Source organism: Eptesicus fuscus, chromosome 16 (genome assembly GCF_027574615.1).
Source record: "Eptesicus fuscus isolate TK198812 chromosome 16, DD_ASM_mEF_20220401, whole genome shotgun sequence".
NCBI classification, from domain to species: domain Eukaryota; kingdom Metazoa; phylum Chordata; class Mammalia; order Chiroptera; family Vespertilionidae; genus Eptesicus; species Eptesicus fuscus.
Genome location: NC_072488.1, coordinates 13696836 through 13724411, shown reverse-complemented (window position 1 = coordinate 13724411; position 27576 = coordinate 13696836). Strand labels below are relative to the sequence as shown.

Here is a 27576-nt window from a genome sequence, read left to right as displayed (position 1 = left end):
CTGTGGAGGTGAGTCAGGTGTCGCCCATCTTCCTGATGAGTTTCACCTCCTCACCCAGGAAGTGGTTCCCCAAGAAGTCACAGAGATGAGGGCCTGTAGGTAGAACCAGGGCAGGCAGATTCACAAGGGCCTGGTTCAGGTTCCTCTCCAAGGCCATGGCGGCTTCCCTGGTGTCCTGAGTTTTGCCCACTCATCTTGGGGAGGCTCCAGTACATCCTGAAGAGAATGCAGCCACCGCACTGATTTTGCATCTTTAAGAGACGCTCAGCACCCTCGTGCTTCTTTTCTGCCAACTTTCGAAAGAAGCAGCCTACTCCTCCAGAGCCACATTGTCTGGGTGGAAATAGAAGCCTAGAGAGAGGTAGGTGTGGGAGGCCTGCAAATGCAGGTTGGCCAGGTGGTTGACAGCAGCCTCCACCTCAGTGGGATAATTCTGACGAGTTTGGGAGCTCATGGTTGTTCAGCAATAAAGGAGTTAAGGTCAAAAACCGGTGTTGGTTGATCTTGGGAGCTGAGGATGGCTGTGGTGGTTCCCAAGGTGGTGACTGGAAAAGAAGTTGGAGGCTAGAAGAAGGGGCATTCCTGGGTCTTTTTAAGCAAATGACAGATCCGGGGGACACCCAGATGTGTCTGAACTGCAAGTTGGGCTTTAACAAAATTATCCCACAAGGCCATTGTGAAGATCAAATACTTGATTGCATATAGGTGCGCTTTAAGAGCTGCTGCACACTTATCAGATGTTATCACTGGCCACAAAGAGAGAGGACTCTGTCTCCAGTTTTCCCCCATTGGCTGTCCCTTTGAAAGTGGGATGGAATTCCACTTTAAAAATCTTTCTCAAGTCATGAAACCAATGTACTGAATCTCTCATTAAAGTTTAAGCATTGACATAATACATTTTCTATAGTTTTGGGTTCTTGTGACTTCCTTTAAGACATCTACCAAGCAGAAGTTCCTTGCTTCCCTGCCCAGTGGTGCTGAGGATACACAGCAGTGTATCTGCCTCCCCTGGTCTATCTGCATTAGGGTCCCAAGTCCACCCAGGCTCAGGCCTCCCTTCCTGCTATTGACCAGCCTTTGCTCCCTCTTAGCCTGTGTTGCCTTGGAATGGAAGTTTCCACAGTTTTAGCATCTGTGCTCTAGGGTATAAGCTGGCTGGTGTTGACCCCCCAGGTAGTTCCAAAGAATAACTTCACCTCTCTCCTCTCAGTCCTCAGACAGAGATCTCATGAGTTGAGAGGAACTCCCTTCTGCCCTCTCCTCATCAGTCCTTAAGCCAAATTCTACCTTGTTAAGTGTGTAAAAACCAAGTCACAAAACAATCTATAATAATAAAAGCATAATATGCTAATTAGATGGGACATCCTTCCGGACAAAGCCAGGGCTGAGAGGGAAGCCTGGGTCCCAGGTGCCAGAGGGAAGCCGGTGCCAGCAGCTGGGGGAAGGAAGGCCTACTCTTTCACAAATTTCATGCATCGGGCCTCTAGTATACCATAAAATGTTAACACTTGTTTTGTGGATGCTGGAGGTATGGCTCATATTTGATTTTTTTCTTTAGACCTTCCTGGACTTTTTCTGGTTTTCTTTAGTGAAGCTAAGAGTGTATTAAGTTACATTTCTAAGAGATGCACTCAAGATGTGCTTCATGAAGGCAAATAACAGCTCTGACATTTCTTCATACTTACTGGCTCAAAATTACTGCCTCTGCTTTCTGAGCCAGGTGGTTTGGAGGGTGGAAGTCAGGAGGAAGGGAGAGGAGGCAGCGTGTGGATCATTGAAGTTCCTCTTTTCAGACGTTGCTCTGTCAGCTAATTCCAGGGTGCTCCTCTGTATGGTGGCAGCATGACTTTCATGTTTTCCCCAAGGTGTTTTATGGTCTTTTTATAATGGTACTTTGAGTAACTTTCTCTTGTAACTTCTAAGTAAGGGGAAAATACCAGATGCTTTCTTTCTTTCTATGCACTTTTTCTTTCTTCTTTGTTTCTGCCCATTCCTTATCTCTTCTTTCAACTTCCTCCCTCTTCTTTTTTCTCTTTTCCAGCTGCTCCCTTTAATCTCTTCATCTACTATTTAAAGCAAAATAAAACCTGGCAGTAAGAAAGAAAGGATTTGGTTATGTTAGTCGGGGCCATGGTGAGGGGAATGCAAATATAGGTTGATCATTAGGAGCTAGATGGCTGCAAGAGTGGTTCCAAGGGCAGTTTTATCCCTTTACTTTTTCAGAAGGTAATTCAGGTTTCAAATTGGTAACAACTGGCATATCTTCATTTAACTTCACCCTTAAGGTTGGGGATGGGGGGGTGGGAATTGCCTGAGAAATTGATGCTTAAATTGGGGTCCTAAAATGGATGAATAGCGTTAACTAGTTAAAGAGAGTGGGATGGGGGCCAGAGAGGTCACTTGTCCTCAGTGAGGAGAATGCTGCAGACACCTGTGATCTGACCTGCTTTTCTGCTGCATGTATTTCAACGTCTCTGTTCTCTAGGGGGATCTACATCTCTCTAAGAGGTTCTGAACTAAACAGTGGCATCACTGGTGGTCCCCACAGCAGGGTTCCTCAGTGACACGTCACTTTTCTTGGTAGTGATTGAGGAGCAGGTGCTCTGGACTGACAGTCTTGGGCTTGAATAGACCCCTACCCTTTCTGTTTTCCCCACCCCATATAAGTCTTTAACTAGTCAATTCTACTCATCTACTTTAGGACCCCAACTCAAGCATGAATTTTTCAGGCAACCCTCCCTGGCCTTAAGGATGACATCAAGTCCCTCTTTAATACATTCTCATAGGACTGTGTATCTATCTCACCTTTACAACACATGCCAACATTGAGACGTTACAAGGATTTGTGAGGTGGTTGGATTGCTGCTCCACCATACTCTAAGCTCCTCAGCCTATAAGCTCTAAGAAGGTAATGTTTAATTCTGCTCGCTAATGCATCTTATCTGCCAAGGGAAGAGCTTGGCACATAGGAGATACTCAAAATAATTACTCTTAGCTCCATACCTTTTGGCTATAGGACCTTAGGCAAGTTACTTAACCTCTCTGAGCCTTAGGTCCCTCAATGGAAATGGGGATAATAATCCCTCATTCAGACAATTGTGAGATTTACACTGACAATGGTTGTAAAGCACCTCATATTGTGCCTGCATACAAATAGGCACACACACGAAGTCATGTGTTTTGTTTTGTTTTTCTTATTTTCTTTTTCATCCCTGAGTATTGCAGAGTAGCAGTTTAAAGAGCAAAAATTCATGGGCCCCTATTTCTTTCCCCTCCTCCCTTCTTTATTCCCCTCTTCCTTGGTTGGGTGAGGCATAGAAATGAAGGGTCAGAAGACCAGATTCTTGATTTTTCACTAATGAGATGACCTTGGCTGAAACATTAGTCCTTCCTGTGTTTCAGCTTCCTCATATATGTGGTGGCAGGACATAAATAAGTGTTTTTTATCGTCTTTCCCAACTCTCTCACCCTGGGTCTCTGCATAGGGGTCAAGGATAACACTGACCACTGATATTCACAGTATAAGATGAAAGGAAGCAAAGAAGAAATGCAGCACCAGAACCAGGAGAAGCAAATTAGGCTGTTGGCCTATCTATTTTTAATCCAAGCTGAGTTTATTTTAGTAAGACAGGTGAAGAATGTTTTAAAATGCATCATTATGACAATGCCCTTTGGTAGCAGCACAAGGATTTTCTAGTGTATCTTTCTTCAAAAGAGCCTGAGGGCTTTGTACATACTGTCTCATTAATTCTCAGAGTGTCTCTACAGTTGGACGGGGAAGTAGATGAGTTCTGTTTTATATGCAGAGAAACAAAGCTTCCAAAAGGTTAAGTAGCTTACCCAAGGTTGTACAGTAACATCACTGTTCCCAGGAACCCAGGTCTCTCTATCCAGCACAGCTGTGAGAGCATTCTGCTTCCAGGCTCTGGAAATGTGCCCACCCATGGGTGAGGTCTTTGTTCTGAGCAATGTGATATTGAAAGTGTGGTTTCCTGGAGGACAATCCCTTTTTCCTGAAATGAGAAGGATGACAAGTAGATAAAGAGGGATTGGAAAAAAAAGAAAAGAAAAAAAGGAGGGATTGAAAAGACTAGAAGTTAGTAGAATACCTTATCCCTCTCCCTCCTTCCATCCCAAACATCCTTACCCTGGACCAGTTAAGATTCCATCTCAAGGGTCAAGCATCAGACCTGGTTGCCATGGAAACTGTGCTAGCTGAGCTTGAGGCTCCGGAGAGCCAGCTGCATTGACTAAAGGTGTGTGAATCTAAGTCACCTTCCTGGCTGACCGGAAGGGATTCTGTCATCCTCACTTAGGAGAATGTTGCAGGCATCTACAACCTGATCAATCTTTCTGCTGTATTTAACTCAGGGTAGCTATTCTCCAGAGCAGTCAACATCATCTCCAAGAGATCTGTGGTGGAGTGTGGCATTCCTGTTCAGTCCACATATCAAGCATCCTCAGTTGTATGTCCTATCCTGGTTCTCACTCTCTATGACCTAGGGTAGGGCAGTTGTGCTTTCTGAGCCTCAGTCTTCTCATTTAGAAAAGGGGTTAACTAACAGAATGATTATGGGTCTTGAGAGGGAATGGCTCTGAAAGGCATCAGAGAGTCATAAATCATGATGAATGTGTTTAATAGTTAGTGCCCATGATTCTGCGGTCACCAAGTCTTATGAAAATGGGCCATGATCTTCCCTTGGGTCACCCTGTTAACTGTCTCTTCTCAACTTGACATATCAAGTAAAGAAAAGAGCCAGGTGTTTCTGGAAAGTTTGTAACTTTTTGTTTAATTTACCCAGAAACTACAGGCACTCCCTTGCTCTGAAAGAGCAAAGTCTTTCATTGGTGGACTTGGTTTTCCAGGCTGTCAGGTCTTTGTGTCACGTGCAGTATATTAATTATTTAGTGCTCAATAAAGCTTTCTGAGATCACAAGATGAAAGGCCTTGTGTCAGTTCAAAGTCTTCCTTTTGATTATTATTCTAGTCAACATATTTTATGGAGAGAAAATAGGCTTGATCATCATAATGGAGTAAATTTCTTAAAGAGTAGAGTACAAGCAAACCACAAAAATGGGCTCAAAACAGATAGTCATGTTGCTCTGCTAAGGGAAGTACTCAGGTGTGTGTGTGTGTGTGTGTGTGTGTGTGTGTGTGTGTGTGTGTGTAGAATCAGGCCACCTGGAGAGTGATAATCCTCTTAACTGTCAGTCTTCCTTTGCTACCACCATGAGAGTCCACCTTGGCTAGGTAGGAAGGACCAGTGACTAAGAACACTTGGAGCAGAGGTTCCAGAGCAAGAGAAGACATTACAGGGCTCACAGGCCATTCAGGAGCCCTTGCTTGGGAGAGTGAGGTCATCTCTAGATAAGTAAAAATGTAGCAACTTGGGACACAAATTCTGAAGGGGTAGCATAAAATGTCACATTGCCTTTATTATCTAGTAGCCTTTGTAGACATGATCAGGAGATGCCTCTGATAAGACCCTGACCTTGACCGTGGGAAGCATATTCTACATGAGACTAAAACACAGCTCCCATGAAAAGTTTTTCCCTCTCTTTTTTTCTAAATATGTGTGCCTGAGATTTGTAAATTCCTGTTCAGTCCACATATCAAGCATCAAGAAATTAATATACTATTATACTCCATTGTCAGTATCAACATGTTTGATAAATGGCCTGTCACTGCCCTGAGTGATAATAAGCAGTGGTGGTTAAGGAGGTTGGGTAGGTCCAGTTCAAGTTTCAGTTTGGCCCATCCTGAATCCCAGTTCAACTGCTTTAATGAGGGAAGATGGGAAACTTTGGAGTAGGTGGGATTTGGATTGGGCCTTTAAGAAAGGGTAGGATTTAGGATAGCAGGGGATGGAAAAGGACATTTTAGGCAGAGATCAGCTTGGCTAAAAGTTTGGAGACTTGTGAGTAATTGAAACCATAGAATGTGGAAGGATCCTGAGTGGCAAATAAGGCCCCAAAAGTAAGTAGTGGTTAAAATGTGAAGGCTTCAAATTTCAGCTATTTCTACAGTAACTACTTTGTTTGTCCCTTTTTAGTGTGGGTCTAGTATACCTTGCAGGTAATCCACTTCCCGAAGGCAGGGGCTGACACAACAACTTCCTTTGTATCTCCCTCAATAGTCCTTAATGCTGTGCCTGGGGAAGGAGTGCTGCTTTTATTGACTGACAGATGTGATTCACCACTGAATGAACTCAGTAGTTACATGCAGTTCCTTTTGGGGTTGTGGAGAGGCAAGATACTTGTTCAAATGAAACCGTACAAGAGAATATTATAGCAGATAATAATTTTGCTTCAAGAATTGAGCTACCAGAAGAATGAGAACCTTCCCTGGCAGTGTGGGAGTGGAGCTTAGAGAAAGGTGGAGTGCAGTGGGGCTGTTTAGCTCCATTCAGATGCCGCCCCTGACACTAATAGGTTCTCTCTCAATGAGCCAGCTGGAGGAGAAGTAAAGCAAACTGGAGAACTGACGATGTGTGACCTGGAGAGGACCTGAGTGAACGCTAGTTCAGCCTCCTCGTGTTCCAGGCCTAGAGAAGGTGTGGGAGGTCTGTGTGTTCAGGACAAAGGCCACATCTGCTAACTTTCCTCTTTAACCTTCAACATCACTGCTGACTCTAGTCGTCCTAGAAATGCACTGAGAAGGTTTCTTTGGCTGAGCAGGGATGGGCTAAACACAGTGGATACCGAAAGCAGTTCTCTAGGGCTGCCAGTCCCGCTCTGTGCCCAGCCTTGCAGTGCCTGCTCACCACCACCATTTGACCCATTAAGCTTTGCTTTGTGTGACACAAAATCATTGTACAGGAATGCATTATTAAGTGTGTTTTGAAATGCAGGGGAAAACCAGCAGGCTGTCACTGATTGTTTCATTGTTGGAAGGAAAATAAATAATTAAAATGTGTACAAGGCAAGGCAGGAGCAGTTCCAAAGAGTGTTTAGAAGAGAGGCATTTTTACATTTTATTGATGTAGGTTTGTAAAACATGCTTACTGGTGAACCTAGGGCATTCCTGTAAATAACCTCCACACACGTAGCTCTTTATTATTTATGCCAACACATGTGTGATATTTTCACTAGATTATGTTCACTGGCTTAGGAATAAACAGACACAGAGTGGGAAATAGAGATATGGCCAACTGGCTGAAAGTGGGATAGCAGAGACCATGGACAGTTGGCAGAGCTAATAATTAAGCAGGGAGTAACAGAGTGGCAGCTCTTTGGGAACACTTCAGATTTCTGGACATTGCATTCAAGATCCAAAATAAAGGAGAGGAACCCAGACTCCCATTCATGATGGATTCTGAGGCAGAGATAGGAGCATAAAACTTCAAGAATGGCATGACTGATATTTAAAGAGTACATCTTGCACACATTCTCATCTGGCCCTTCCAAAACCCTGAGAGTTGGTAGAGTGTACATTATTCTTGTCCTTACCATCTTTTTCAGAGCATGGAGGCTCCACAGAGTATGTGATTAGCCTACAGCTAACAGTTTTCCCAAGGGCTCTGGTTTCATTCATTTGACAAATATTTATTTAGTGTCTACTATGTGCCAAGCATGGGGATGTAGCAGTGACTAGTGCAGAAGATACACATTAAATAAATTAATATGAATCTAAGAAACAATAAATGCAGGGGAAAGGGGATAAAGAGTAGTTTGTGGGGAGGGACATTTTTGTACAAGATGATAAAGAGCAATTTCTGAGGAGGTGGCACTTGGGCAGAGACCTGGGTGGAGAGAGGGGATGACCACCTGTGCCTGAGGAGAGGAGCTCTCCAGGCTGCGGGCATTACCAGTGGAGTGTGCTTGGTGAGTTTGAGGCACAACAAGGATGCCTGTGGGGCTAGAGCTCCATGAGCGAGGGAAAAATGGTTGGATATGAGGTCAGAGAACCAGGGGTCCGGTCATGTGGGGCCTTCAAGGAGCAGACAATGGCAAGAAACGTGAAAGCGATTTCAGGGCCAAAGTGTCCATCTAGCTGCTGTGTGGAGAAGACCCTCCAGGTGAGCAATAGTAGAAAGAGGGAGACCAGCTTGGAACGTACAGCAGTGGTTAGGATGAAAGGTAATGTGAGAGAGCTGAGAAGGAGTAACGTTCAGGTAAAGGTTGATGAATTGATGTGGAGTGTGTGAAAAAGAAAGATGTCAAGGATTCCTCTTTGGTTTGGGGCCCAGGCAATTACATTCTGAAATAGGGAACACCTGGGGTTCAGGTGGAGTGACATTAAGTATTTATTTTTCATATGTTAAGTTTGAGATACTCATCAGACAATACAATGAACATTTCAAACTGGCAGTTGGATATACCAGTATATTATGTTGTTCAGGGGAAAAGTTGGGTGTAGAGATATAAATTTGGAAGCGCTGGTATATAGATGTGATTTAAATCTGTGAAACTAGATGAGATCATTTTGAGAGTAAGTTTAGATGGAGAAAAGAAAAGGCCCAAGCTTCCCAACTTATAATAATTGTCAAATAAAATAGAGGACCACCCCCCAAAATCATTCACACACAAATCCAAACCAAGGCTGAGCTTATTTACATGTCAGGCAAGGAGAAATTCACTGAGTATTTCTCTAAGGAAGAAAGGTCAGAGTTTTTAAACCTTAGGAAGAAGGATATAAGGTGGTCGTGCTAATTCAGAACTGAAAATCAGCACTGTGGATAGGAGAGAATGAGTTTCTAAGTCTGTATGTGATTGTTTAAAACAAGTCCCTTGTTCATTGAAGTCTAGGAAGGGTCGTATGTCCTGGGGTCACTTGGAATTCATGTTTGTTTGTTTTTAATCTTTGTCAGCTGATTGAAGCCACTATAATGAAACAGTATTCGGCCATGAAATCTCCTAGGCATTTGCTGCTGGAAAGTGGAGAATGCTCATTTTGTAGAGCCTGGAAGATGGAGAGGATCTGGCAAAGAATAGTAAAGAGGATTTGCCACTGAAGTAGGAGGCAAGGAATACGGCAACCAAGGACTATGTGGTCACCAGGATATGAGGAATCCAAGAAGCGGGGATGGTTGGCAGGGTCCAGTGCAACTGAGAGGACTAGTAAGTTAAGGACTGAGATGTGTCCATTGTACCTGCAACTTGGGGTCGCTGGTGACCTTGACTTGGGGTAGTGGAGATGGTCTTGATTTTATTGAGTTTAAGAGAAAATGCGAGGGAAGAAATGGAGACAGAAGCATAGACAAATATTTGAAGACACTGATCTGTGACAAAGAGCAGAGTAATGGGACAGTGGCTGAAGGAGAGTGTGACGGTCAAGGAAATTGGTATATATTTGCTGCAGATGTGATTGATGGTAGAGGGACAAAATTGATGTAGGAGAAAGGGGGAATTATTGCGAGAGCAGATTCCTTGAAAAGGGATGAGATTACCACCCAAGTAAAGAGGCTGCCACTGCTTATGAGTATACACAGTATATGATAGGAGAGAAGGTAGCCTATAGAGGTACTGACACCTGCAAGCTGGGAAATTAGCTTTTCTTTTCTCAATGAAATAAGAAACAAGAATACTGGCTGAGAATGTGGAGAAACCGTGGGAATTGGAGGTTTGAGGGGTAAGAGAGAGTTGAAAGTGGCGGTGCTGGAGAGAGGGAGGTAAATTGAGCTTGTCAGGGAATGCAATAGGATTCCCGGGTAGTCCTGAGGGTTCTCTCTCTTGAGGATTGTGGCTATGAGTTTAAAATGAGACATGTCAGCATTGTGGTCTATTTCTCCTCCCCTTCTGTTTCCCTCCCTCCCACCACCACATTCAGCTGCTCAGGACAATAGTGAAGGAGGAAAGAGGCAAAGAAGTTGCATTGTTTGCAAAGGAATTGTTACAGTGATGAACCCCGGCATCTACTGGGGACATGAGAAAGTGGGGTGCTTTGAAAAAGAGTGGTATCAAGAAGTTGGGAGTTTCACTCTCCCTGCACACCCTGCGGTGCCTGCAAGAGGCTCGGGGAAAAACACAAAAACCCTAAAACAGTGTTTATCTGTGGGATCTCATTAGTGTCCACATTCCAAAGTGCATTTCTTTCCTTTTTCTCCTCAGGTGGTGTCCATGGGAGCCTCACTGGGAGCCTGGAAGCTCTTGCTCCTACTTTCCCCTTTCCTATCCATTTTATCCCTCTTCCCCAGCATCCAGTACACTCTTCTTGATCCAGTGGGTCTTAATTCACACACTTTCATCCCATACATCGGTTCTGGTCAGGCCAATTTCACTTAAATTCCTCACATTTTCAGAGGAAGCACCAAAAACAAAAACAAAAGCAAAAAAAACCCACCACCACCACCACCAACAACAACAAAAATCAAGCCTTTCTCTTGCTCACATGGATTGCTTCTCTTGGCATCGCTTTTCTCTGCTGGGGTGAGGGGGGAAGGGAAGCAATGTGAAGGAAACAGGGAGCCTCTTCCCTGCACGTGTTAAACACAGAAGTGCTTCCTTCTTGACGTTCTAAATTTATAAATATTCCATGAACTTTGACTTGAATTCACCTATGCCTTAGTGCTTTCAATATTGGCAAATAACTTCATCCGTACTGGCTGTGTTTTCTTAGCCTTTTCCTTCTCAGGTGAGGAGGCCCAACCTTTTGGTTGATCTCTCTATTTGTACCCTCAGCCTCATGCAGTAAATCACTACCCACCTACCTCTGAGGATCATGTGAGCTCAGCCTGCTGGCAGAAGTTCTAAAGCTTCCTGTAAGGGCGAGAGAAAAATTTCTGCTTTCTCTCCAGTACTCAACTTTGAAGATGCCCAATAATTTATTGGAATTTTTTGATACAAAATGCTTCAAGTTTATCTTTAAGGATGACCCACAGTGACACCCATTGGTCTTGCTGGGCCATGATTCAGTCCCCAGAGCGCTTCCTTTTGAATCATTTTAGTTGTGTTTTTTTTTTTATCCGTGAAAATATAAACTGGCCCTTGTCCATATTAAAAGTCATCTGTCATTCTGTGCCCACTCACAGATTCCTAAGTGCTTCCTGAAGTCTAGCCCCATCTGCTTGGTGCTTCACATCCAGGAAGTAAATACCATTCCCAAACTATATGTTTAAGAAAAATGACCTCACTTGGAAACCAGGAAATATAGCTAGGTTTGATCTTCCTGTTGCTTTAAAATTACTTAAAAATTTGAGCTACACTGATGACTCAGACACAGAAGTGCTAATTTTTATTCACATGAAGATCATTGTAGGGATTAGTTGCCAGAATCTTCTCAAAACCCTCACACTGTTGTCGTATTCTGGAGCATGTTTAGTGGTGATCTTTGACCTTAGCCATTGCCCTTTGGGGGTCCTGAATGGCCCTTTGGAGAGCTGTAGAACACCTTGCCATAGTTTGTGGGGGTCCATGAAGGGTGGTGGAAATACTGTGTGTGATAGCATCAGATCAACCTGGTATGTTGACTCTGGTCTCTTGGCCACAGTCAGAATATTAAACTTCTCTCCACCTCAATTTCCCTGGCTACAAAATGAGGAGCAACAATAGTACCTATCCACAAGGTTGTAAAAGGTTAATGTAATCAGATATTTAAAGCACTTAACATAGTGCCTGGTCCATATGTGCTTAATTCATATTATTAATTATTTGAAAGTTTAATAAACTCAAACCTGCCCCCAAGTAGACCTATCTGGACATGGGCCTCACCTCTCTCAGACCTGTTGCCCCTTTCTATATACCCTGACCCCTTTCAGTGAATTTCCTCTGACCCATTTTGTAGAAATGCTACCAGAAAGATGTATCGGGCAACACATTTGTTTTACCAAACAGAACTTATTCTCACACCCCTTCTTTAACAGAAAAAGCCTTGCCTGTCATAAAACATTAGCAAATGGTGACTGAGTTGGGGATTTCAGGAAAGAACTGCATTAGAGTATGTAATGCCTGTTCATTTGATTTGTAAATTAATTTAATTTCTTAAAAGTCTAAGAAACTTAAACCTGTCCCCAAGTAGACGTATATGGCCTCAGATGAGATTACTTTTCACCACACAAAACCCACTTGAGGTACTGTTACACAAAAGAATAATATTGCTTTTGCTCTTTTTCTCTCAATCCTTTTTTCTCACATACAAATGAGCAACATTAATCCTTTGTGGCTTTCTGGACTCTTGGCTCTGGGAAAAAACCCATGACCTAGTTTTTTTTTTTTTTTTTTTTTAATAATGTAATTGTCAAAAACTCATAACTTGAGTGCGATTTCAACCTTCTCATTGATAAGGCGATAACCCAAATAAGCAACATTTAATGAAGTTACAAGTCTGAACATAAAGTATAGTAGAAGCATTATTTGGATGAGATGAATTGAAGTTATCTATAAAGTTGCACAAGTTCCTGGGATAGAGCTATTAGACCAAGCCATTAAGTGGCCTGGCTTCTAGTTCATCTCCCAGAAGTCTTGACAGGCCCTTGGTCACAAGATTCAGACTTCTTAGGTTTGGCTGCCCTTGGTAGCAAATGTGCGTTGAGGTCCTCAGGTCAATTCAATGTTCTAGTGGCTTGGTCTTTCTCGCCTTATTTTCTAATAGATGTCATGAAAGCCTCTTATAAACTTTCTTATAAAAAGTGATATGACACATCCCCAACAGATGGATTATTGTTCTCTCTGTTTTTATGTCCAGGTCACAGCTCCTTAGAGTCACCGACAAACCTGCCTTCTCCTGTTCCTGAATCTTTTGCATGGAATCTGACCTGGATAATGAAAGATTCCTTCCCTTTTCTGTCTCATCGCAGCCGATATGGTAAGTATATTTTTGATAGTTATTTGTGATGTACAATTATCATCTCAAGGAAGCTGTGAATTTCAGTTTGTTCTCCATGGATCCCTCAACCCCCAAAACACAAAGGAAGTCTTTCTGTGCCTTTAGTCTTCCATCAGCACTCAGGCCAGTCCTCTCCAGACTCAGGATGCTTTCTGTATCCTGAAGGAAACTAAGGGCTTTGTTGCTGTCGTATCTTATTGCCCCCCAGCCTTTATGGTATTCCCAACATTCGCTTACCAACCATTACATGTAATGCTTATTTGCATTTTGATGGTGATTTTTCAGATATAGGATTCTAACCCAGGACTGTTTCTAATAATAGAGATCTCTTGAGAAAAGATTGTTGTTATGAGGGTTGCAGGTCCTCTGGGCCCCTCAAGTGACTCCCTTACATTTGAGTATCTCTTTGAAGGTGCCTAAACACATTTCTAGATATTTCAGTTCATTTGATTCTGCAACAAACTCAAGAGATAGAGGCCACATCCCGCCCATTCCATTTTAACACGTGTAGAAACTGGACTTAATAAGATCACACAGAGTAGATTCTCTAACTACAAAACCAGAATTCTTTCCTCATAGTCACTTTGTCTCCCAGGGATCTGCCTACTCAGCCTGCTAGGTCCTGTTCTAGGAGCCCTCAGGAGGCCATATTTACCTGATATAGGATTCCTTATTCTTTGTGCTCATCCTAACAGCTCATGGGAGCTGGGCCTCTGAAGAGGAAAGAACAGCTTTGGAGGAGAGCTAATGTATTTCCAAGTGGATATTTTTTCTTCTTTTGAACTCCTCTAGAGTGGACCCCTTGAGGGCAGGCACTAAGCTGTGTTTGCTCCTCACTATGTCCCATCACAAAGAAGACACTCATAAAAGTTGTGCATGACAGATGAATGCAGAAGGCTTCCAGGGAGGGAACTCACGCATGAGGCCTGATTGGATTAAGCATTTATGAACCCAGTACAGCACTGAGTTCTAGATCCCTTCTGGGCGTATTTACCTATTCCTGATGCTCAGTCTCTGCCCTTGGGCCTGAGCTATTTAAAATGCACCTAACAGAGATCTTCCACTCACTGCTGTCTCTCATCCATAATGCAGTTAGCCTTGGTTAATATTAGCTGTACCTTTCATTTCAAACTTAAAAAAAAAAATAAGTGCATCAAAAACCCTAGGGCAGTTTAGGTTTATATTCTGCTGGGAGGTTTCCTGCTAGTCCTAAGCCTCCCCAGTGGGAGAGGAAGATCAGTAGTTGTCAGGAGAGTCCAGATAAGAATTACTTGTTGATTTTATTTCAGTCAGACATTGAATGTCATCTTATAATAAGGGCAAGTGTCTATAAATAATTGCAATCTGGTCCTTTGTATTGTTACTGCCTTTTAATCAGATTTGTGATAAAAACCAGTCTGGATAAAATTTTGAATTTGTTTTCAAAGTCATTCAACTTTTATAAAATACAGAATGTCCAAAAAAGGCAGGTTTGTCTCCTGCATGACTCAGAGAAGATTGCATTTATTCTCTGTGGTGAATCCTTGTCATCTAGAATCCTCATGATTTCCCAAACCATTGGCCAGAGATTGCCCAATGCTTAACGGGAAAGCCAAAGTCAGCACCATTATTGCTTTTGACTCACAGGTGTGAAGAGCTGATTCTTGACTGAGTGCAGCGGTAATTCCAGAGCCTCTTCACCTTCTTACCATATTTAATTCAGCTTAGACTGAATTAAAGACCCTCCTGCCCCCATCACCATCTCTGTGTGCCTGGTCTAGTGCCAGATGCTGGAGTTGATAAAAATACAACAGTGAGTAAGACTTGTTGCTGCTCTCCCAGAGCTCAGAAAACAGAGACATAATTCTGCAGGCAGCTAGGCTCATTGCCACAAAGAGTGCCTTTGGGGCTCACCCCAGAGCACAGAGGTTGTGTACTCACCCTGAGACCTACTGCAGAGCAAACTAAAGCCAGGGTTAAGGCCAAGACTCCTGTCTCCTTAAGGATGTTTTGGGGGGGCTCAGCCCATATCTCTGTATGAACTAAAGAGGCCACCAGGATCAGTGGTGATAAATCCACACCTTCTAGCTGCCTGCCATGAAAGACATTTTAAGAAATATTAACAACTTCATTAATTTTAAGGCCTCAAACTTGGGCGGAGAAATTTGACTAGAAAATTGCCACCTAAATAGGTCATTCCTCAGACAGTGAGAAGTAACCAAGTCTCAGTAAGTTGATGTGGGCACTTGAGTGGTGGAGTTTTGTGCCTGGCTGACTGTCTCCACCTGCATTCTGGGGAGGAGTTGTGGGCAGTGACGAGAGTGAGCATCCACAGCCTGACCACAGGCATCCCGACTAGACAGCTGTCTTAGGCCAGCTGTCCAAACCTGAATTGAGTATGCTTTCTCTTCATCAGTGTTTTATGAGAAGAGATGAAGTAGAGAGAGGCTAATAAGATTTATTCACCCCCAGCCTATAATTATCTGCTTAAGGAAAAAATTTGACCTATCTTTTGGAGGTCTCCCTATATTTCTTCTAATTTGCATTGGGGCCTTTTATGTTGTGTAAAATATATTCTCTTTAGTGGCATTTGGTACCCAATTTCAGTTCTTTCTCGACACTTGTCTTGAACGATGGGAGCCTGCTAATTTCATCACCGACAAGCAGAGAGCTGCATGTTCATCTCTATGCTTTGGAGGAGGGAGGACATCTAAAGAAAGACTTTTTTCCTTTTAGCATCAGCTCTGCTGCCTTAAGACTTACTTATAGGCTTGACTACAAGGCTTGGGCTCTAACTACCTACCCAGATAAAAATCTGTTCCAGCCCTGTCGGGGTTGCTCAGTGGTTGAGCATTGACATATGAACCAGAAGGTGATGGTTTGATTCCCTGTCAGGGCACATGCCCGGGTTGCAGGCTCTATTCCTGGGATGTGCAGGAGGCAGCTGATCAATGATTCTCTGTCATCATTGATGTTTCTATCTCTCTCTCACTCCCTTCCTCTCTGAAATCAACAAAAATATGTTTTAAAAGAAAATCTGTTCCATCCAGTAGCTCCAGATGCTAAGAGATTAAGGCCACCAAGGGGTTTGGTGACTCACTGGGGCTACTGAGCTCTGGAGCAACAGAACAGATGGTACCCTGCCCAGCTGTAATTCATGTTTGCCCACTCTGGGTGTGGGGAAGAATCCAATCAACACTTAAAACATAATAAATAATCAAAGGTTCTGGGCCAGGTGAAGAGGAGAAATAATTTTCATACAGGAAAAAAAAAGTTTGAAACTTTATAAAACTGTTTCATACACCCTTTTCTCACTTAAGCTTATTATAAAATTGTGGTGGGTAGATATTATTTTATAAAATGTTTTTATAGAAATGTAAATTGAGGGCCAAAGAACTTTACTTATGTGCTCCCAAGTTATGGAGCAGGTGGACAGTTAGAAAAGACTGAACCCAGATATTCTGACTCCAAGTTGAGTGCTTTTTCTACCACATCACAAAGTGAATTCAAAGATAAAGTCTCCTCTTAATGAGGGGGCCCTCATTTCCTAGCTAACCTGGTGTATGGACTGAATGACAAGTCTGATATTCAAGATTGGGGCAGCTGTAGGATCAAAACTTGATATCCCTAAATTGAGACTGTCCCACATAGGCCAGGTAATTCACCTCTTTCTAAATGTGGGTATAGCTCCCCTCGGCCCAAGCACCATGGTCCATCTTGTCTTCCTCACCATAGACTATAGTCCCTGTCAGCAGTTGAATTGTCCCTCCAAAAGATATATTGAGCTCCTAACCCCTAGTACCTGTGAATGTGATCTTATTTAGAAATAGGGTCTAATAATACTGGATTAGAATAAACAGACAAAGACACACACAGGATAAGCACCATGTAAAGATGGAGGCAGAGATTAGACTGATGCATCTCAAGCCAAGGAATGCCAAGGAGTGCTGGCAGTCACCAAAAGCTTTGAGAAAGGCATGGCACAGATTCTCCCCTAGAGCTGTCAGGGGGAGCATGGCCCTAGTAATGCCTTGATTTTGGACTTCTGGCCCCCAGAACTGTGAGAGAATAAATTTCTGTTGTTTTAAGCCATCCAGTTTGTAGTGCTTTGTTATGACAGCTCTAATAAACTAATAAAAGTTCTGTTAAAACTTTGCCTGCTTCCAAGCCCCTGGGACCATCCAATTTAGGGACTGATACTTTTGGAAAGAAAGGAAAATTAGACTTTTTAATTACTTTCCCTGCTGCTACTAATCATTTTTTATTGAAAAGATTGAGTAATTAAATATAATTCTCCCTAAAAATAAATCAACCTATCACTAAATAAAAAGTGGAAAACAAAAAGGCTCTCTAGTCCCCTTTAGGATTTGCTTCATAACTCAGGAAGCAAGTCTGTTTGATCACATTTGTGAAATTACATATTTAATGTGGCTAGCTGTGATCAGTCCTTCCACCCTCAAGAGCCTGCACCAGTGAAAAGCAGCTTCCAGCTCCCTGGTGGTCCAATGTCAGGGCTGAAAGCTTTCATACCAATTCTTCTGCCCTAATAGGCTAGGACTTCTTGTGTCCTCTTCCCATCACTGCTCCATTGAGCTGGAAAGTCAAGTGTTTTCTTAGTCTATGCCTCTGTGTTTTTATCTACAACACTTTAAGCAAAAGGCCTCTGGATGCATTCACCCTAAAGACTGAGTCCCAAAGGGGACAGCAAAGCCGCCAGTCATACAAAACCAAGAGCAGGGAACATCTGACAACCTGAGGACCACTGGCCTGCTGGGATCCAAAGAACTCAGTCCATGGAAATTAAATAAAAAACAGTTGGCTTAGGTGTTTCAAGGAGAGATTTGTTTAAAATGCTCTACTTCATCATATCTCTTTCCTTTCAAAAGAAGACTCATAGAACCACTCAATAAATACCAACAATTTATCTCTACATTAGTAGCAGATTAGTAAAAAGAAGCAGAAAGGAAACAAGTCAGGTTAAAATATAATAAATGATTCACCAGCTGACACAAGGACAAGAAAAGCAAGTCAAAGGAGAGATCCATTTAAAACAATTGTCACAGCCAGAGAGGGAAAAGCGTTGACAAAAGGGAAAGAAAGAGGGAAGAGAAAGAGAAACCGAGAGCAAGACAGACAGACAGGCAGACAAGCATGGAAAGGATCACTCAGGGCTACCTAGGCTTATGTCCATGTATTCATTCACCTGCTAGCCTGGTGTCAGCTTTCATACCTGGGCAGGTGACTCCCTAATGCTTGGTCCAATACTGACCTCCCTCCTGAGGGTCATTTTTGCATCCCTACCTACATGTAGTATTTCTCCCTTAGAGGTCAAGGAATCCACATCTTGTTCCATTTTGCATCCCTAGTGTGTAATTCAGTGTTTGTCCTCAGTTGCGTTCTTAATAAATATATTAATAAATTGCAACATTTGCTGAACAATCCAGGAGCAAACTAGGAGTATATGCAAGTCTCTCAATTCCCAACCTGGAGCTTTTCAACCCCTTAGGGTCTCTGTTTTATGAAAGGATAGGATGTTCCCAGCAGTCCTCTATTCCTAAAGTCATTCATTCTAATTGGTTTCAGGAAAGACATATGTTTTAAGGGAGAACAGTACCTGGGCTGGACATACTTGGGTTTAGAATTCAAAACTGTGGCTTTAACTACTTTGGAAAGGTTTATTTTATCTCTTAATCTTAAAAAGCATATTCAGTAGACATGAGTGAGCTGAGGAATTTTTGTTTTGACAGCTTTGGAACATCTGCATATTATATACAGAGCATTTCTAACCAGCCTAGAAAGGCATGTGTCCAAAACATATGCAGGAAAATGACTGATCAAGAGTGAGAAAAATGAGAGAAAATCCTCTTGAAATGAAATGTTTTGTCAAGAGCAACCTTGTATGCAAAACTTTATATCAGAAGAGACCTCAGATTAATAGGATTTTAACAAGCATTTGAATAGATGACTAGAATAATTTGGTCTATGAGAAATTCATAAAAATTGCAAGCTGTCAGGACCCAAAGCAATCTGGTTAAATAGCCTCATCTTACTAATGAGGAAAGAGGCATAGAGAGGTCAGTGATCTGCCTAGGGCTGATGGCAGAGCTGAGATTCAAATCCAGGCCATGTGGGCCCACATGTAACCTGGTATCTGCTTGTTTTTGAGATTGGCATCAGAAATGAACTCTTTATTCACCTCCATCCTCCAGCAGATCTTTAGCAGCAGAGACAGAAGAGTAAATGGGAGGGTCATTTTGTATGTTCTGAGGTAGAGACCTTCTATGACCAACAGCCTCCTCTGGTTGTTGTGGATGCTGCATTCCTCAGAGCTGTCTGCCAGCCTTCTGGTTTCAGGAACGATCTCATTTGGATGGATGTCATGCTGAGCAGTATACATACTACTAGGGCAGTGGTGGGCAAACCGCGACTCACGAGCCACATGCGGCTCGCGAGCCGCAATTTGCTGCTCTGTTGACTAATGAGTTTGCCGACCACTGTCATATACTACCCTTTACCTCTTTGCACACAATATGGCACAATTGCCTAGTCCTCACAGCTTCCAACTACACAGTAACATGTAGTCTAGCCCAGTGGTCGGCAAACTCATTAGTCAACAGAGTGGCAAACCGTGGCTCTCGAGCCGCATGTGGCTCGTGAGCTGTGGTTTGCCGACCACTGTACTAGGGTTTCTATCATGCCCTCTGGAGCCTGCTTAACTCTGTTGGAGACCCCACTTGTATGGTTGCTTCCATGATGCTTCCTGGAAATTGCAGGCTGAGAACTGGACTGAAAGTCCAACCTGAGTTCTGGTCTCCACACTCTTACTTCTCCAGACCCTAGGCCACTCCACTTTGGCCAAGTCACTCATTTCACCTTCAGTTTTCCCATCTATAAATGAGGAGGCTGGGCTAGTAACTTTAGAATGCCTACGATTTTAATTACTTTCCATTTTCTGTTCTGGGATGATGAGCAAAGTCCAATTTGTTTTTTCTGTATCATTTTTAGGGCCACATATAAGAGAAATGACAATTAAGTGTTTGGTGCCTATCTCCCACCATGTGGGCATGCATGCTATATAGCATCTTCCAAGACTGTCTTCCAAGGCTGTGTTTATATAATTGATTGATTGAAGGAGACTTGGCCCTTCTTTACTGCAGATTGATTGTAAGTGAGATAAACAGATGTCTTGAATTGGGTGATTGGTTCCCAGATGCATTCTAAGGAACAAGCTGGTAGGAAGTGTATGATTTCAGTTCTAGGGCCCCATGACAAATGAATAATGGTTGTGGGAAGGGACAGGCAAGAGCCAGGTTTGGTACTTAGTTTTATGAAGTGAATGACCAGATGTTGATGGCAGCTGGTGGATTGATATCAAAGGTGACTGGTGGGCTAAGTGCCTCTTTGGGAGATAACCTAGAAAGGGGACAGTAGAAGCTCCTAATTATTTGAGCCTGGGTTGGAAGTCAGGACTCTTGGGATTCTGTTTTGGCCATCTGCCCAAAAGGTGAAGTTAGTCTTAGAATGATAGAGATGGTAGAGACCTGAGAATAATTTTATTTCTCCACTTCATTTTTTCATATGAGGAACTGAGCCTAGAGGGGTTAAAGATATGCTTGAAGTAATAACACAGAGCCAGGGCTATAATCCAGCTCTCTTTACTCAAGGTCTAATGTGACTTCACTTCCAAAGGGAAGTTTGGTTAGCATGCCAGAACGTAAGGACTTGCAACAAGGTTTGCCTTTAGTGCTGGGCACTCTCCTCTGCCAACAGACCCATGGAGCCATCCAAAGGGCCACAGGGATGATGGCTATCATTTCATACAAAATCACATGGGAGTCACTGCTCTACTAGTAGGTGCTTGTGTAAGAACTGAATTTAATCCTTCTCACAATTCCCTGAGGTGGTCTCTACTTTAATCTCCATTTTACAGATGAAAAAGTAAGGCATAGAGAATTTAAATGATTTGCCCTGAGGTACCCACCTAGTAAAGTGACTGAGCTTTCATCATGAGCAGCCTGACTCCATGCATCATCTATGCTTCTAATTACTCCCCAGACACCGGGGTATCCCCTGAAGTTTGGATCTGAAACAGAGCAAGGGAGGAAGGTACCTGGGTCCTCCAAGGTAAAGTCAGTTCAGCTAATACCTCAGTTTCCAGTGGTAAATCTGAGGCTCAGGGAGACCAAGGTAGTAAGAACATCCATACACAGTATCTCATTGTTAAGAAAGCACTTCTACATTCATGTCCTTACTTGGTTGTTACAGCAGATATTATCTTTATCAGCATAATTATTATGATAAGTACCTCAGGTTTATACAACCCCCCCCCCCCAAAAAAAAACACAAACAAACAGAAAAAACAAACTAAGATTCAAGTGGTTACATGAATTGCCCCAAAACAGGGACTGATTGGCCCAAAGTTGGAAGAGTTTCCAAGAATTCTCTAGTGATTTTTTTTTTTAAGATTTTAAAAATTGATTTCAGAGAGGAAGGGAGAGGGAGAGAGAGGGATAGAAACATCAATGATGAGAGAGAATGATTAATTGACTGCCTCCTTCATGCCCCCTACTGGGGATCAATCCAACAACCTGAACATGTGTTTTGACCTGGAATCAAACCTCCTGATTCACGAGTCAATGCTCAACCACTGAAACACACTGGCCAGGCTCTGGTGATCTTTATCCTTCACTTGTAAGCCACTGCTTCCCTCCCTCTGCTCTCACCGGATCTTCTGGTCTATGCAAAGATCTGCTCTCTAGCAGGAAGCTTTCAGCAACCATCAAACGCAGCTTGTTGGCAGAGGAGTACATGTAGGATGAAAGAATCCAGAAAGCCTTATTGGAGATTATTTGAAACATAGCCATGTATGTTTTTGCTAGCTTATTCCAGAAAAGCATACTCTAGACTTTTGGAAATTTCCTAATTCTTTAAGGTATTGTTTGTTTGTTACCCACAGCTTTGAATAATATAATAATAATAATAATAATAATAATACCACCAATAAAAATCACAGGGTTAGGAAACGGGTTTTAGTACCAATTTTGCAACCTAACTACTAATCATCCTTGGACAAACTTCATTATGTCTCTAGGCCTCAGTTTCTCAATGGCAAGTGGTTCCTCATGACCCTGAAAGTCAACAGTTGGGAAGTTCTGGAGAAGCACTTATGAAAAGGAGACCCTGCCTTGTGCCTCAGGATTGTGGCAACTTAGGAAGTTCCCTGAGCTGGGAGTTGTCTTTAAGGACTGACAGTGCTTTGAGAATGCTGATTTCTAGGACTCTATATAATCAACTGTAGCTTCAAATATGAAGCTCTGTTATTTGACTTCTAAGAGAACTGTATAATTCACCTGTAAGAGAATTGTCATCATCCTTGTTGAATACACAAATCAGGCTTGTCAGGAATACATTGGCATCTGTCTATGCCAGCCATGAAGCAATCTAGCCTCAACCTAAGTGTGGCAGTAAGCTGAGCCTGAGGAGGTGAGAGCTGGTGATTTAGTAACTGACATTCAGCCTGGCCTGGGCCTGGCGCTGCTGGGAGAGGATGGCATTTGGCAAGGCCTTCACACTGAGTAGAAATGCCCTCCACATTGTATGTGAGAGACTCTTTGACCAGCCACCTGACCCTGGGAAAGCCTTTTTTCTTGCCTGGGTCTTGTTTTTTTGTTTTGTTTAGTTTTGTTTTTCATCTGTCCAATGGGATTGATCTCAAATGTAATTTCAAGTTTTAATAGCCTCTGACTCTGTGAATATCACCTAAAGTCAACATACTAACCTCCATGTTATAACAAAATACCCAGGAATGGTCATCCGCCATCAGTTGGAATGCCATTTTTCATGGTAAACACAAAATTGTGTTTAAAAAAGGCATGACTGTGTGAATTCTGAATCAGTTGGGAATTTCTCCATTCAAAGCACATGCAGCATCTCATTGAGTCTTCCAAGCAGTTCTGGGAAGTTAGTCTTATCACTGAGATGACCAAGTCTGAGAGTGAGGGAGAGAGCAGCCTCTCCCACCCCCAATCCCTCATACCACATAGTTGACAGGAGGCAGAATTGGAGTCAAATTTTAGGTCTTGGGCTCTATCCCTGAGAAAGAATCATGATGATATTAAGTTCACTTAATGAATAACACAAGTGGGCATAGATACATAGGAAAAGATTGTAGGGCTGGGTGGTACCATAGAGACCACCATTTTACCAGTGAGGAGTGGCAGGCCCAACATCAAGGCTATCTGCATCATGGCAATTAAACATCAGGTCAAGGTAACTAGAGAAAGGAAAATAACCTCAAGACAAAATCACAGTCATATTGCCATATTTTAAACTAGTAGCAAACCTGATAATTCTGTTTCAGATGCAGATCCCATGGCCAAGTATCCAGTTGGATAAACTCTGTCTTGGGCCCCTGATGGCCATAGAAACCTTACACCCCACCCTCAGTTCCCTCTATTGAGACCCCTAGCCTTACCCAAGAAACAGAGCGGATATCTGGAAGACATCAGGAAATCTAGATGGGAACTTTAAGCCCTGGGCCTTACTGTACATGTAGCCCTGGCTTCCTGAATCACATACCCAATGGGATTAAAACTTGCATCTGGGAAATGTGTACTCTGATTCATTTCTCACTAGGGTGTTCTACGTTCAACTTTATAAAGGTGGTATCAGGTCCTTTCAGACAGCTCAGATGCCCTGGCATCTGTCCTGCCTCCAGCTTGGCCCTGCCTATCCCTCCATGGGTTCAGTTCCTGTCCTGCCTCATTGCAGGTCTCAGCCCCTATTGGTGTCTGTGGCTCTGAATGAGGGGACCTATTTCTGCTACCATTTTGTCGTAATTTCCTGTTTATAGATACTGATATCAAGGCTTCAGGTGTCCCAGGGAGGAAGCAGATCAGTGATGGTCTACTCAATCACTTCCTATCTTGGTAACCTAACATGTGGCTTCACTTCTCTAAACCCCAGTATCTTCCTCTGTTAAATAGGGATAAGATTCCTATATTCTAGGAATATGTAACTATGTAACTGAATGTGCATCATACTAATTCATAGGGATTAAATAAGGTAATGATGTAGGGTTCCTGACATAGCATCTGACCCGGAAAGCCCTCAGTAAATGTTACCAGTTATGAAAAGTACTTTCCACGACCTTCATGGGTCCTCTCCTTGGGGCTTGGGACTCTTCTATAAACACACACAAGAGTCAAGAACTTACTAGTAAGTCTGATCCTAAGCCTGACTTCTGAAACACTTGTAGTAAGAGACAAAATGAAAAAGGGTGAAGTACCTGTGGGATTGATAAACATGTGTTCTTCTCTGTTTTTATTACTGGTTTTCACTCTGTAACATTTGCTTCCAAACCTTGTGATGGGTTGAGTCTGTGTGACATTAACCAGTGGATTCCTATGACTGCCCCAGGGCAGTTGCTCTTAAAGCCCCTGCCACCCTGTGGTCATCTGGAAATTGGTCAGCCTTTGAACAGGTGTCTTAAAAACGAAAGGAGGTTGCTTGTCCCTTAATTGAAATTGACTAAAGTGAATGAAGAAACTAGTGGGAGGTCTCTGGGTTTCCAGGGTCAAGATCAAGAAGACACAAAAGGCCTTGACTCAAGGAATTTTTTTGAGCCTGAGGTCAGTCTATTTCCAGAGCCCACCAAAGGGAAGATCTAAGTGTCCAAAGTACACCATATTGCCCTACTGTCCTTCCAGGGTGTTATGGACTGTGCCTGGAACTTACATGCAGTCTTCTCTATGCGGCCCAGACTGGGAAGGCCCCGTCTCTGCCTGAGTAGCTAGGCATAGGCCTTGGGCATGACAACTCTGATAGTCTCACACATACCGAGAGGCTAGGTTTCCACCCTCAGACTCAGTGTCAGAGTGGGCGGTCATTGCCAACTTATTTACAGCCAAGGAATTTTGATAAGAGAACTGTGCATCTCTCTGGGCAGGGTCACCATAGGGTTTTCTGAATGATTGCCTTTTATATTAGGACAATGTCTTGAAGCTAACTGCTAATGGAACAGTTCAGAATATAGGTACAAACTGATAAAAATGCATGAAAACACACAAACACACACACATTCACCTGGAACAATCATCCGTAAAACTTATCTGAACTTTCCTTCCTAATTATTTGAGAGTGAATTTTGAGATAACCTGAGTCCTAATTGAGGATGAGGCACATTCAGCCTCCTTCCATGGGGAATCTGCTTCTAGGGATAGCAACAAGCCTTCATTTAGAGGAAGACAGAGTGAAAGTGACTGACTGACAGTCTATAGGATTGGTTGTGTTGGCCCAGAATGAGCCCTTTAAAATAAATGACCTTCACAGATGGAGGGCACCATAGAGGGTGTATGCTCTATTTCTTTCATTTTTCAAATGCACAAAATGAGACATAGAGAGATAAATAGACCTCCTGAGGTCCCTCAGCTGCTGTTTGCAAGACCAACCCCAAAACATCACCACTGCCCTGCCAAGACCTTTCCCTTTATAGCACTTGACTCTCAGCAGGCGAACTGTTTCCAGGAGATTCCATTACCTTATCTTTCTTTCATGATGGGAGTGGCTAAAAGGTGGGTAGTTGTGATTTCAACTATGTGATTGGCAAATTCTGGAAAGTATGTCTTTTTCTCATTGTGTTCGATTCCCCTAGTTCCTAACAGGTACATAAGGTAGGGTTGAAATCTCTGGGTTCTTCTGAAGATCACAGTCACTTTGCAAAATGGGTCTGACACAGAGGAAATACCTACCTGTCCTCTTAGGGTAGTGTAGGAGACTTTGCAGATCTGAAGAGGTTGCAGACTTTGGGTCCAATAACCAAAATATAATAGTGGATTGAGATCTTTTTTGAGTCATTATTTTTTTCAGCTTTTCTTTTTACCCACATGTCTGATCTATCATCAAGCTCTTTATCATCTCCACTGCTGCTACTTTAAGTGGGTTGAGATTTTGAAGCTGTGGAGGTGTGGTGAAAAATGCCTGGGTCTTCATTATCCAGCCCTGGGTCAGATTCTGGTTCTGCCTCAGGAAAGTCCTTTGATCTTTGAGCAAGTAGAATAATCTTTCTGAGCCTCAGTTTTCTACTCTGTAGAAACAGGACATTCACTTCTCATTGTTTTTTTTTTTTTTTGCAGATTAAATATAGTTACATAAGACAATACCTAGCATAGTCTCTGGAAGAGAGCTGGGACTCAGTGAATGTTATTTTCCAACCCTTCCCTTGGGTGGGAACCTTCCTCTGCCATTGGGCTACTTAAGGCTAAACACTTCACTGAAGCCCTTGATCCCTTTGACTTCCATCTGTAAAATAGACTCCCCTGTCCCACACAGACTGAGTCAGAGGAGGGTTAAGGAGAGAGATTCAAGAAGCACTGTAGGTCTAGACCTCAAAAAAGACCCATGGAAATGAGACTTAACCTGGTGTTTTTTAGAAAAGATACATCCCAGGTAATATTGTACAAAAAGCACTGAGACTAGCTCAGGAGAAGGAAACCCATCCTTATGTTTTATGGGAAATTAAATCAGAATGTAGGAAGGCCCAATTTAATTTCACCCCAAATGAGCAGTAATGTTAACTCCACTTCTATTTAAAGCCAAAGAGTACAGCTTTGACAGCTAAAGTGAGGCTGCCTTGGAGCAAGAATTTCAAAACGAACCCATTTGATAATTGGAGAGTCTGCCTAGCCTGTTTCACTAGGCAGGATTTGCTCCAAAAACAGCCAATTATTAGACTCTTCTGAATCCAAAGATCCCAGGATTGATGATACTTGATCGATTGCACATTTGCCAGGCAGTGTCTAAGAATGCATGTCACACTTCTGTCCCAAATAGAAATTGTATAACTCTAATTGGAGGAAAAAAATAAGAGAGATGATGGACCACAGAAATTGAAGCTTTGAGAAAGGTACAATAATTGTCAATGTGGTTTGGGGATGGCCAGTAGCTTTCTCTTCCACCTTTTGACTTGCCATTTCCTAATGTAGCTGGGTCTTTTTGAACCTTCCCAGAAGGGCCACATTTAGTGGCTACACCTTTCATTATGAGGATCATTTTTGTGTCACAGAGTACAAAATGTTGGATCAGTTTTCTCCTTGCATTCTGCTATTAAAACCAGGTGCCTGGCGAGAAAGTCTTGAAGATTAAAGCAGTCTACAATTCATGGATACCAATTCATAGCAGCAGCTCAGCCCCAGAGGCAGGTAGAAAGTCTTCAAGGCTGATGAAATATGTAGGCAGCAAGTGTCATGTCAACCCAGACAAGGCTGGCTCGGCCTGTTCAGTTTTGCCATTATAAAGGTGAACTGTCTGAATCGTGAAAGGGCGAGTGGTATTAACCTTAGGACCAGAAGAATAGCAGCTCCTGGAGAACAGCTGGCACATAAATCCCTACTGGCTGAGAAGAAAGGTGCTTAACAGGAGTGTAATTGAAGGGTTTTTTCCTCTCCCCCTAAACTTAGATAGTTTGGCCGGTGTCAATGGGTTTCATTTTACTCCCACTCCAGGACAGGGCCAGCTACCTAAGGGTATGAAAATCTAGTGACCGGCTGCCTACATTAGAATTGGCCCCACTTTTCTGCATTCTGAAATTTTCAGCAGACTCTTCTTGGAGAACAAGATATCAAGAGCCCAGAATCAGCTATTAAAACACACAGTGATAACTGGGACTTTGCACACATTAGCACCATCACACAGTTTTATTTATCAAATTAGTTATAACCCTTCTGAGAGCCAGAATTTGAACCCTTAAAAAAGTCACATCCATATGGACTTTAGCAAGCAGCTAATCTAGGTCTCATTTTGAGGAACTTGAGGCCCAGTGAGGGTAAGTGGCTTAT

The 27576-nt window shown here is 42.8% G+C and overlaps 1 protein-coding gene across 1 annotated transcript in view; it reads left to right on the top strand.

Annotated features, from left to right (window-relative positions):
• The window catches only part of ALK (ALK receptor tyrosine kinase), a 591773-nt gene that overhangs the window by 156356 nt on the left and 407841 nt on the right, over nucleotides 1-27576 (top strand). Inside the window, exon 2 of the mRNA XM_008162272.3 lies at nucleotides 12623-12742. Coding sequence (XP_008160494.2) covers nucleotides 12623-12742 — 120 coding nt within the window. The remainder of the gene's footprint in view (nucleotides 1-12622; nucleotides 12743-27576) is intronic.